General features: G+C 53.9%; 1 protein-coding gene across 2 annotated transcripts in view; it reads left to right on the top strand.

The window, feature by feature from the left end:
• Positions 1-6,933: 6,933 nt before the first annotated feature.
• The window catches only part of CARS1 (cysteinyl-tRNA synthetase 1), a 48,431-nt gene continuing 43,750 nt past the window's right edge, over positions 6,934-11,614 (top strand). The window contains exon 1 of one of the 2 annotated variants that reach the window (XM_057553316.1): positions 6,934-7,016. In XM_057553316.1, coding sequence (XP_057409299.1) covers positions 6,992-7,016 — 25 coding nt within the window. In that variant the 5' untranslated portion in view covers positions 6,934-6,991. The remainder of the gene's footprint in view (positions 7,017-11,614) is intronic. The other variant, XM_057553315.1, reaches the window with a different exon arrangement.

Here is an 11,614-nt window from a genome sequence, read left to right as displayed (position 1 = left end):
GAGGCACAGCCCGCTGGTGCTGGACCCTGCAGCCTCCTGCGCTGTCAGCAGAGCTGGGCCAAGCACCTCCTGGGTGCCGGGCTTGGCATCTGGAGAACACGGGGCTGCAGGGGCAGGGTGTGGGACGGATCCCGAGATGGGTGGGATTGTCCCCGGGTGGGCCGTGTCCAGCCGTGCACAGCAGGAAGCGACGGTTCCCATCCTCCGCTGTGGGGCTGCTGGGGGCTTTCCCGAGTGGGTGACACCTGAATGGGGTTTGACGAATGATCAGACACCCACTAAGTGGCCCCGGGAGGGAGGGCCAGGGTTGCTGAGTGATGAGGAACCCTAAGGCAGGGCAAGGTCAGGGGTTGAAGAAAGGGGAGACTGGGAGGAGATCGTGGACCCCTGGGCCACCCTTGCACAGCCACGGGACTTGAGAAGTCCGGAAACTGTAGGTTCCATGGGTCGTGCGCCCTTATGCATCATTTCAGGGAGCCGGCCTGTGACTTTTGTCGGATTCTCCAGGGCTCCCGAGACGAATAAAAGGCAGAAGTTGGGGCCCCTGCCGAGGGTCAGGTCAGGGTGACGTGCTGGTCCCTGGGTGTCCCTCTGGGGCTGTGCTGTAACAGGGCAGCTGTTCGTACCCTTTTTACCAGCCATGGGACGGAGCGGTGAGTCCTTGCCAGCCGTGGGCAGAGGCAGAGCTGAGATTTGAACCACGTGGTCAAGCTCCTGGCCTCAAGCCCCGGCATCTTGAGGAACGCCTGGCCTCATCCAGGGAGAACCCCGTGCTCGTGGCAGCTCCTTCAGACAGGTGGTCAGCTTTCATCTGTCTGGTGTCCTGTCCATGCTCGGATTTCCCTGAACTAGGAGGCTGTGTGGATAAGTCACTAATATTTGTCCACAGTGCATGTCTGTAGACCTGTGTCCTCTCCATTGTCTTATCCAGAGAGCAGGTCACCGCCAGGTGACATCGTTCAGCTGTTACCCGCACCCCCCAGGGGAGAAGGAGCAGGACCGGGGTCTGGGAAGAGTCAGGAGCACATGCAGAGCAGCAGGGACCCCCGCCCGCCCAAGCAAGGGCAGCCGTGACAGCACGGTGTCGCCCGCACACCCAGGCCATGTCCTGGGGGAGTGTGACCCAGAGGACACGCTGGGCTGTGAGCTCCCTGCTACCCATGGGGGGGGGCGGGGGGGGGACTTCCCACGGGCTGACTCAGGGGTCTTCTCATGTTCATAGGGGCCCACCAGCCCCCACGCACGGCTCCCACAAGAAACCAGGTTCTGGTTCTATTTCAGTAGAATTCCTCTAAGAGGCCGCACAGGTTTCTGCTCCTGGACCCATTTTATTCTCTTCTCTCCGCAGGAATGTGAACAAAAGTATTTTTTGAAGGACGTTTCCTGTGATGGTAAGTAGTCTAAATTCTTCATTTTCTTTTTTTATTTGTTAACCTTTTTTTTGTTATTTTTGTTAACAAATCTTCTCGTTTATTTGTTTAGGCTAATTCTTCCTAGTTGGGACCTCCCTGGTGGTCCAGTGGCTAAGACTCCATGCTCCCGATGCAGGGGGCCTGGGTTCGATCCCTTACTGGGGAAATAGATCCCACATGCCACAACTAAAGATCTCGCATGCTGCAACAAAGATCCCGTGTGCCGCAACTAAGACCCAGTGCGGCCAAATAAATAAACATATATTTTTAAAAAGTCTTCCTTCTTTGACATGAATGCTAAGGCCTAATGTCTTTATTTTCGAGACGGGGGACCACCTGCCTACCTGAAGTTTAGGGAACTTTCCTGTGGACTTGAGATCCACTTTTTCACATTCACCAATGACAGTAAAGAAACAGACATTTGTCAGATATAAGTTTTGTGGGGTTCATAAAGAAGGATTGGATGTTGTTATTATTTTATTATACATTCCTGTTTTTAAAAGAAAGTATGAGTGGGTGATAGGAATACTTATGTAACCCTAGATTAGTGGGTCCCCATGGCTGGGATGCTGTGGGTTTAGCGGCACAAAAGTCAAGATTTATCGAGCACGTGCTGCGTGCCAGGTGCTTTTTATAATCTTATTCTAACAGCTCTGGGAGACTGCCCCATCTTACAGATTTAAAACACGACAATCCGAAGCTCAGAGAGGCTACAAAACTTGCCCCAGGTCTCAAGGCCTAACCTGGTCCCCCCACTGATGCCAGGAGGCCTACCCGTCCTGAGCACCTCACAGCCCGTGGCTGGGTGGCGTGTGAGAGGGGCAGGGCAGGGCGGACGTCGGCAGATGCTTTATCCACAGGGCTTCTGACTTGCCTGGGGTTCCTTGGTTCCTTCTCCCAGGTTCATTGGCTCCAGTAATGAATGAGCAACAGACGTGTCAAGAGACACAGCAGGTCATGGCCAGACCTTGGCCTCCTGGCCCCTGGGTCTGGTCCCTTCTGTGGGATCATCTGGGCTGTCACAGGGCTTCCCAGGTCGTGGGCCGTGGCGTGCTGCCCGGCGCCCAGCCCTCAGGGCAGGTGGAAACACCTCTAGGACCACGCTCCCGGGAGCCGAGTTACAGAGGACGCTCCACGGGCCTTCCAGGAATGTAAACAAACTCTCCCTTTTTGCTTTTATTTTTTTCAGCCATCAATAAGATCTATTGTGAATTCAGACATGAGGTTCCAGAAAGTAACTGGAAGACGTTATGGGGTTTACTGGACTTGAAGAAAATGACGAGATATGGGAACCCCAACATCCAGGAGACTTGGAAGAGCTCCTCAGGCGGAGGAATGGGCTAGGGAGGGACATTTCTGTATTTAAACTCATGGCTGCCCTCCATACCATGGAGCTACATATATGTTTGCAAATTATAAACAAATTGGTTGCAGAAGGTATCTTAGGTAGGCATGCAGAGACCTCCCAATAAACTCTTTTTTGACACAGGGCTGTTACTTTACGCAGTGTCCTGGATGGGTAGGACCTGAGCTTCTTTTCCAGTTCTGATCCCATCAGAAACTTCATGAATCCCAGATGGAACTGCAGTCCTTATCCAGATGGATTCTGTATAAACTTCCAACGGGGACATCAGCTCTGCCCGCAAGCAAAGGTGCTTCTCTGTCAGGGGCACTGCCTGTGGCCAGTGTGGCAGAGATGGGATCCCAGGGGACTGCTGATTGCACTGGGTGGGCTCATGTTCCTCGGAGCCTCTCCCCAGGCTCTGCGGCCAGGAGAGTTTGGTGGTTGTCTTTCTGCCCCCACCAACTCCTTGATCTCAGAGTCACTGTGATGTCTGCATGACCTAGGACAGGAGTAGAAAGGGGAGAAGCTATTGGTCCCATTTCTAATCTGAGCTCATCATTTTGATTCTACAAAGTGTATCCCCCGGTCTGTCCACTTCTCACCACCTCCCCCATCACCTCCTGGTTCAAATCTCCAGAGTCACTGTGATGTCTGCATGTGACATCACACTTGATCTCAGAGTCACTGTGGTGTCTGCATGTGACATCACACTTGATCTCAGAGTCACTGTGATGTCTGCATGACCTAGGACTGGGCGTGGCATCGAGCAGGTGCTCCATGGATAGGCATGAGGAAGTCGATGACAAGCAACCCGCGGGCCACTCTGAGCAGTCAGAGACACTGGTCCATACCTGGCACTGGGACCAGACTATCCCTATCAAAAATGTGCAGAAGGTTCTGCTCAGTATTCTGTGATAACCTATATGGGAAAAGAATCTGGAAAAGAATGCTTACATGTATAACTGCATCGCTTAGCTGTATACCTGAAACGGACACAGCATTGTATATCAACTATACTCCAATATAAAAAATAAATTAAATTTTAAAAAATAGGCAGAAGAAAACACAAAACAAAACAAAAATGGGCAGAAGACCTAAATAGACATTTCTCCAAAGAATACAAACAGATGGCCAATAGGCACAGGGAAAGATGCTCAACATCACTAATTATCAGAGAAATGTAAATCAGAACTACAACGACGTTATCACCTCCCACCGGTCAGAATGGCCATCATCAAAAAGTCTACAAATAACAAATGCTTGAGAGGGTGTAGATAAAAGGAAACCCCCTTACACTGTTGGTGAGAATGTAAATTGATGCAGCCACTATGGAGAATAGTATGGAGGTTCCTTAAGAAACTAAAAATAGAGTTACCATATGATCCAGCAATCCCACTCCTGGGCATACAACTGGAGAAAACTAATTCCAAAAGATACATGCACCCCAATGTTCACAGCAGCACTATTGACAATAGCCAAGACATGGAAGCAACCTAAGTGTCCATTGACAGAGGAATGGATAAAGAAGATGTGGTATACATACAATGGGATATTAACTCAGCCATAAAAAAGAATGAAATAATGCCATTTGCAGCTACGTGAATGGACCTAGAGATTGTCATACTGAGTGAAGTAAGACAGAGAAAGAGAAATATCATATGATATCGCTTATATGTGCTATCTAAAATATAATAGAAATGAACTTATTTACAAGACGGAAACAGACCCACAGACATAGAGAACAAACTTGTGGTTGGCAAAGGGGAAAGAGGGGAGGGATAAATTAGGAGTATGGGATTAACAGATACACACCACTATATATAAAATAGATAAACAACAAGGACCTACTCTATAGCACAGGGAGCTATATTCAATATCCTGTCATAACCTATAATGGAAAAGAATCTGAAAAAGAATATATATATGTATGTATAATTGAATCACTTTTCTGTACACCTGAAACTAACACAAAATTGTAAATCAACTATACTTCAATTAAAACAAAAAAAACACCCCAAAATACCTAAGCCTATCCCTCTGCTCTTGTATCTGAGGATAAGATTGGAATGTGACCAGGCCCCAGCTTCCTAAACCAGGACTAGCCAGGGTGGGGCATGGTGACAGTCACAGAGACCTTTTTTAAGTACCTGAAACTATTTTTTTAAGGAATGGATATCATTATAAACTTTTGGAGATAATCATAGATTTACATGCAGCTGTAAGAAATAATATGGAGAGATCTCCTCACCCTTTACCCAGTTTCCTAAAATGCTAACATTTTGCACAATTATGGTACAATATCAAAGCCGGGATAACGACACTGACAGAGTGAATATAGCCAACATTTCCGTCATCACAAGGACCCCTCATGTTGCCCTTTTTTTTTTTTAAATGTTGCATCTTTTTTTTTTAACTTTTTATTTTATATTGAAGTACAGTTGATTAACAATGTTGTGTTTGTTTCAGGTGTAGCCACACCCACCTTCTTCCCACATTAACTTCTGGCGTTCACTTGTCTTTATTTCTATGATTTTGCCATTTCAAAATGCTAAATAACTAGAATCACACAGTATGTAATGTTATGAGATTTTTTTCTTTGCATTTAGCATACTTCTTTAGAAAAGTAGCTTAAACTGTTAAAGTTTTAATGCCAAAGATACACTTTTGCCAGAAAGTTGTACAATTTAGCAATACTTGCTTTTATACTTTTTCTTTACCTAATAAAATTTCCATCCTAAGCAGTGTGTCTTTTCATTCCCTGTGTGTGCACAAGCTTGAGTGTGATGTCCTTGGGAGACGGTATCTTACACAGAGGAAGGCACAGGCCCCGAGGATGTGATCTGTGGGCTGAGAGACCCTAGAATGGGGATTAAACGCCAGAGAAGCCTCTTCTCCTGGTTTGTGTTATTCCCCCCGGGGCCTCTGTCTCTGGGAACAACCCTGTCCATACAGGGTGTGTGCCCCACCCTGCCCCCCTTTCTCACTCACCCCAAACATCATCAGTCCTTGGAAATGCTCACAAACCAGCTGCTTTCTTCCACCCAGCACCAAGTGTCTTCAACTTCAAGTTCATTATTAAAGGAAATGCCATAACCACCAGTCTCTCTCAGGACAGAAACGTGGGTGTCATCCCCGGCCCTCACCTCCCTCACCACCCCCATCCCAGAATCTGCTGCACCCCATGGCTCTCCCAGATCTGCCTGCTCACCCTGCTGGTCCAGGGCACCGTCTCCTCTCCTACAGACTATCGAAAAGGCTTCCTGTCAAGTCTTGCTTTCCTCCTGGCTTTCCCTAATCCGCTCCACGGCCACACAGCAGCTGGAATGAGAGGTCTACAGCACAAATCCAGTCAAGCCTGCTGGGTCTCTGCCATTCTTGACTTTGCTTACAAGATGCTTCAAGAAGCGCCAGCCCTAGCCTCTGCCCCAAGCCCCATCTCTCTCCAGGGCTGCTCCAGGCTGCCCTGCGGTCAGGCTGAATTCCTCAGTGGCTTGCTCTCTGTTGGTGTCACTTGCAGGACAGTACCCTCTGCATGGAATGAACTTCCCACCCACTCCCAATCCCCTCCTCTAAGCCTCCTTCCAACTGGTCCTCCCTCCCAGGACCCTGGGAGGCCCTCTCTGATCCCCAGGCTGGGGCTGGTCGCCACACCATCTGGTGCAGTGCTAACTTAAACGCCCAGGCATGAGATGATCTGTCTTTAATGCAAGTCTCCCCGCAGCGAGACTGTGCCTCCGCCCGGAGCCCCGCGCTTGGGCTGGTCCCGGGTCTCGTCCCCTGTCCCGACACGGAACGCGCGAACCTGGGATGCTCAAGGGTAGCGGTCCCCAACCTTTTTGGCACCAGGGACCGTTTTCGTGGAAGACAATTTTTCCACGTGAGTGGGTGGTTGGGCGGATGGTTCAGGCGGTAATGCGAGCGATGGGGAGCGGCAGATGAAGCTTCGCTCTCCCGCCGCTCACCTCCTGCTGTGCGGCCCGGTTCCTAACAGGCCGCGGACCGCTACCGGTCCGCAGCCCGGGAGTTGGGGACCCCTGCTCAAGGGCACTGGCCGCAGCGCAGTAGGAACTACAACTCCCAGCATGCCCCGGCCTGCGGCGTCCCGAGCCCGCGGCGGTTGCCTAGCGACCGAGCATGTCCCGGAAGGCGGCCGGCTCCGGCGGGACTTCCGGGGCGGTGGTTGCGTCAGATTCTGGAAAGCTGTCGGCGCGGCCGCGAGTGCGGCATTCCAACGATGGCAGGTTCCTCCGCGGAGCACGGTGAGTGCGCGCGGCGGGCGGGCCAGCGGCGGCGACCCCGGGCCGAGGGGCGGAGGGGCCACCCGGGATCTGAGGGGGCGCCGGGTCCCTGAGGGGCGGGTCTGAGGGCGCGGCGCGACCCCCGGGCCCCCCCCGGCAGGCCCCGCTCCTCCAACCTCGCGGGGACCCGGCTCCGGCCCCGGAACTGCCGAGGCCACCCCGTCCCCAGCCCCGGTCCCCTCCTTGGATCCTCCAGGTTCCATTGCGCCTCGACCCCGGGACGTGGCCCTGCGTTTCCCCCGCCGGTCCCTGGGCCGGACCTCGTCCCTCCTGTCCCTTGGACTTTGGGGGACAGGCACAGCCCTAGGGTTGTTTTCGTTTCCGCCCAGCGCGGGCAGCACCCGGGTTGGCACTTAGGAAAATGGGGCCGAGGAAGCAGGATACGCGGACATACAGGAAAGGGCTTGGGGTTTTACGAAGGCTTTCATCTGCGGCTGCAAACAGTGGCCATTGGGACCTGCGTGGTCACAGCGTTATTGCCCCACTTTATTGCCGCCTCCGAGGTTCCGTGAGCAGCTCTGGCTCTGCCCACCAGAGTCACTCGTGTCGCCAGCCGGTAGACACGCTGCCCACAGGCAGACTCCAAGGAGCGCTGGGCCCTTGCTCCCCTCCCTCAGGCAAGATTGTAGGTGCCAGACAAACCGGAGGTTGTCCCTGGATTCCCGAGTCTGGAGCAGACTCTCTTCAGGAAGGACTCTCAGTGTGTAGTTTTTATTCCCCGGGCTGCCGGGTTTAGGCTGTGCAGGCTTCCTGGAGCCCTGTGATCCCTCTTGCTCCTGGGGTTCCAGGCGGGGAGCTCTGACCACCTGGGTAACCCAGTGACGTGGGAGGCCCCTGATGACAGGGCTGCTGTGGTACCCACCTTCCGGGCGCCCTGCATTCCACCCAACAGGTGTGCCTGGATTCCAGCACCGTCTCTACCCACCTGGAGTCTCGGCCCTCGGCCCTCAGAAGTGCACCCAGACTCCTGTAAAATAGCAGCGTGGTTGACACCCCAGTCTTCTGAGCGAGCCAGGCTGGGGACCCACCTCTGCCCCTTCCTCACGTGCAGCAGGGTAACACGTCCCTGCTCAGAGGATGTAGTGAGCATTAAAGGGGCTGGTAGAGGTTAAGGGTTTAGAAGAACACTTGGCATGAAATGGGCGCTGTGTCCAGGTTGAAAGCCCAAGCTTGTTTCTTTTCTCTCTTTCTTCCTTCCTTCCTTCTTCATTTGTGAACACAAACGACGTATTCGATTTTTGGGTTTTGGTGTTTTTAATTGCTTCAGAACTTGAGGTTTTCAGAGCCTTGGTAAGAATTGGCCTGTTTCTGGAGATTGATACCAGAGTTCTAGATATTCTTGGTTTCCGGGTTCTGAATGCTTTTTATTCTCAAGGTTGGATTTATCGAAAGTGACCATCTTTCCAGACTGTTTAAGGAGACCCTCGTTTAGAATATTCTTCCCATTTCTGATCATCTTCCTGAAGTTGGCTCAGAATGTCCATTTGGTTCCCTGCCGCCGGGGTTAAAGCTTTTCCTTTGTAGCTTGAACGTGCGGCCTGTTCCAGGGCCCAGTTTTTTTAGAAAGACGAGTCTCATCCCTGAGGACCCCGGGGTGGATGGAGCGCGTCTCAGAGGCCTTGCCCTGCAGATCAGGCCCCTTTGGTGGCTGTATGTTAGGTCAGATTTGCAGTTTAATTTTTTATGCAGTTTAATTCAAAGGTTCTTCGTAATAACAATACAGCTAGCTTTTTTTCTTAGCATGAGTCTGCGTTAAATACATCTGCGGGGGGCCTGTAATCCTCAGAGCAACGCTTTGTGGTCGATACTGCCCTTATCTTCCTGTGCAGGCAAGAATCCTGAGGTTCAGAGAAGTTAAGTGATTTGTCCAAGGTCACACAGCTAGCCAGGGCCTGTGTGACTGCAGCAGGGATGTTGGCTACTCTGCCTTGCTGCCTTTGATGACTCTATTCAGATGAACACCAAGCGCCCCAATTCCAGAGTGCATCAAGGCAGACAAGAGGAGGGAGCTGATACGCTTTCCTGTATTTCCCAGAGAAAAAATGAAATGTACGTATTTATAGACTACAGACGTTTGCTCATCCCTGAAGCCATGTCTCCTGGTATTTACATTTTAAGAGTTGTGAGAGATAGTGCCCTCGGGGGGAGATTAAACCGTTCCCAGTGTCCACACTGCTGTCCCCGGGCAGTGGTGCCGTCTGATGACCTGTGTGTCCTCAGGGCATCAGATCACGATGCTCCTCATGACCCAAAAATCCCACGTGAAAGACTCACATCTGCTGTTTCAGTGGGAAATTGCCCCTGAGTGGTTCAAAATAATTTCCTTAAATAGATCTGTCACTTTATTTATTCAGTAGATGTGCTTCAGGCACCGGCTCTGCCGGACGCCTCTGGGCATAGAGATGCAGCATGCCTGGAGGAGAGTCTCGGCCTTCCTGGGCCTTCCGTCCAGCGGGGCCGGGTGGCTGGAGCCCAGAAGCCCAATGCCTCCCCAGGTTGCATGGGCCATTCCTCTCTTGGTCACTTCCCGGTGTGTGTGCTGCTGGGTGGCCTGAGTCAGCGAAGGTGGTTCAGGGCCCAGGCCCCTTCCCTCTAAGGCTCCACAATCTGCCCCACGGGCAGGGTGGAGTGCAGGGAATCACGCCGGAGGCCCTGCCGGGCCAGGTCTGGACGCTGCGGTGGGCATTAGCCTGCTGGCCAAACCCAGCCCCGGAGCCCCGAGACAGAGGGCCTGGGTCTGGGGAGCCCCCTGGGCTCTGCTCCTGAGGGAGGGCCTGGCTGCCGGGCAGGCAGGGAGCCCCCCGAGAGAGGCTGGAAGCCGATCCTGGAGAAAAAAGGGGAGCGGGAGTCCTGGCAGAGAGCACCTCGTGCACTGAGACCTGAGGACCAGCAGTGTTGCTTTCCAGCAAGTTCCTGAGGCCAGAGGGTGGAGGAGGGCTGGAGGCGGGCCACAGGACCAGGTCTGCAAGGGCCTTGAGCACATTTACGGAGTTTGGGTCTTGTCTTTGCGTTCTGGCAAGATATCTGCCCCCTCCCCCGCGTGTACCAAGGCAGGGAGAGCAGGAAGAACCCAAGACGGTGGTGACCGGTGGCCTGGGCCAGTGGCAGTGGTGGGTGTGAGAAGTGGACAGTCTGGGGAGGACCGGGGCAGGTGCTGGGCTTGCCGCGGGATGGAAGAGACAGCCACCCAGCTTCAGACCCAGTGGGGAGGGCGGCTGTACCGCTCCTGGACTTGCAGCCAGTTGGAGGGCGAGACGTGGTGCTGGCGAGCAGCCTGTGGACAGGGGACAGCTGGGCCTCCGGGGCTGGTGCTCAGGACAGAGGCGGTGCTAGAGGGGGCCTGTGGGAGGAGGTCCTGCGTTCCGGGAGTGGGTGGCATTGCCGCCAGGTGCGTGCACCTGTCTCCTTTATGAGATTCGTGTGGGGAGGGGATGCATTCGTTCGAGAAGGCTTTTCCCGTCCCCTTTCTGAGAGCCACCTGGGCAGGCTGGGAAGCCCCACAGGAAAGAAAAGTGGGCCTGAAGAGGGACCCAGGGGGAGGGGCCGCTGCAGAGGCGGGCCAGGGAAGCTGGAGGAGCCTTTGCAGAAAGGGCCTGATCCACAGGGCTGGGTGCCGCCGGGGCCTCGCAAGGTGTGGAGCCGAGAGGCCTTCAGCAAGTGCGGGAGGGGTGCAGACCCCCGCTGCGCCTGGCCTGGGAGCTTAGGAGGAAGGCAGACCTGCGCTGAAGGGGCCTGCGCTTCAGCAAGCCGCCTGGGGGTTCTTAGCAGCTGAGCTCTGCACCCGCCCCACCCAGGTTCCGATTCCAAAGGTCTCAGGTGGGCCTGGAACGGGTGCTTCCAGGAGCTGGCCCTGCTGCCACCGCGCTGGAGCCTCACTGAGCGGGAGCCTGGCTGGAGCGGAGGAGGTGGGAGAAAGCAGGCCCAGCGGGAGCCTGGCTGGAGCGGAGGAGGGGGTGGGAGAAAGCAGGCCGAGCGGGAGCCTGGCTGGAGCGGAGGAGGGTGTGGGAGAAAGCAGGCCGCGGCTGTTGTCCAGCAGGTGTGAATGCTGATGGGAGGGAGCCAGGGGAGGTGACGGCTTGGTGTGAATTCGGTTCCTTACCTGGTTCTTGCCTTTGTGCGAGATCAGTAAGCCTTTTCTGAACTGTGAAGACCACGGTCCACGTTTAGGGCCTTCCCACAGTCAGAAGGTGTGTGTCCTGGAATGCGTTTCTGGATGGACCTGCGGTGGACCTGGCGGTGGGCGTGGCACGTGCGTGGGGCTCCCTGGGGAGGTACAGCGTGGCCAGTGGGCGCCCTGCTCGGGAACTATCTCCTCTCATTTTGGCATCACGGGCTGATAGCCAGACCGCAGTCTGGCCCAAACCCAGGGCCACTTGAAAGCTGACCAATTTTTAAATTTGTTTCCTCAAGTTACGCTTAAATGCAGCTGCCACAGTGACCCCATGACTGTCCCCCTCTGCCCTGCGGGCTCCCTGCTCCAGACGGGGCTTTTTAAACACGTGTGTGATCCCTGGGTAAACTCCTCCAGGGCAATTACAATAGTAGTAATACAGGAGCGA

The sequence above is a fragment of the Balaenoptera acutorostrata genome, chromosome 9 (genome assembly GCF_949987535.1).
Source record: "Balaenoptera acutorostrata chromosome 9, mBalAcu1.1, whole genome shotgun sequence".
Classification (NCBI taxonomy): domain Eukaryota; kingdom Metazoa; phylum Chordata; class Mammalia; order Artiodactyla; family Balaenopteridae; genus Balaenoptera; species Balaenoptera acutorostrata.
This window is presented reverse-complemented; position numbering and strand designations above follow the sequence as displayed.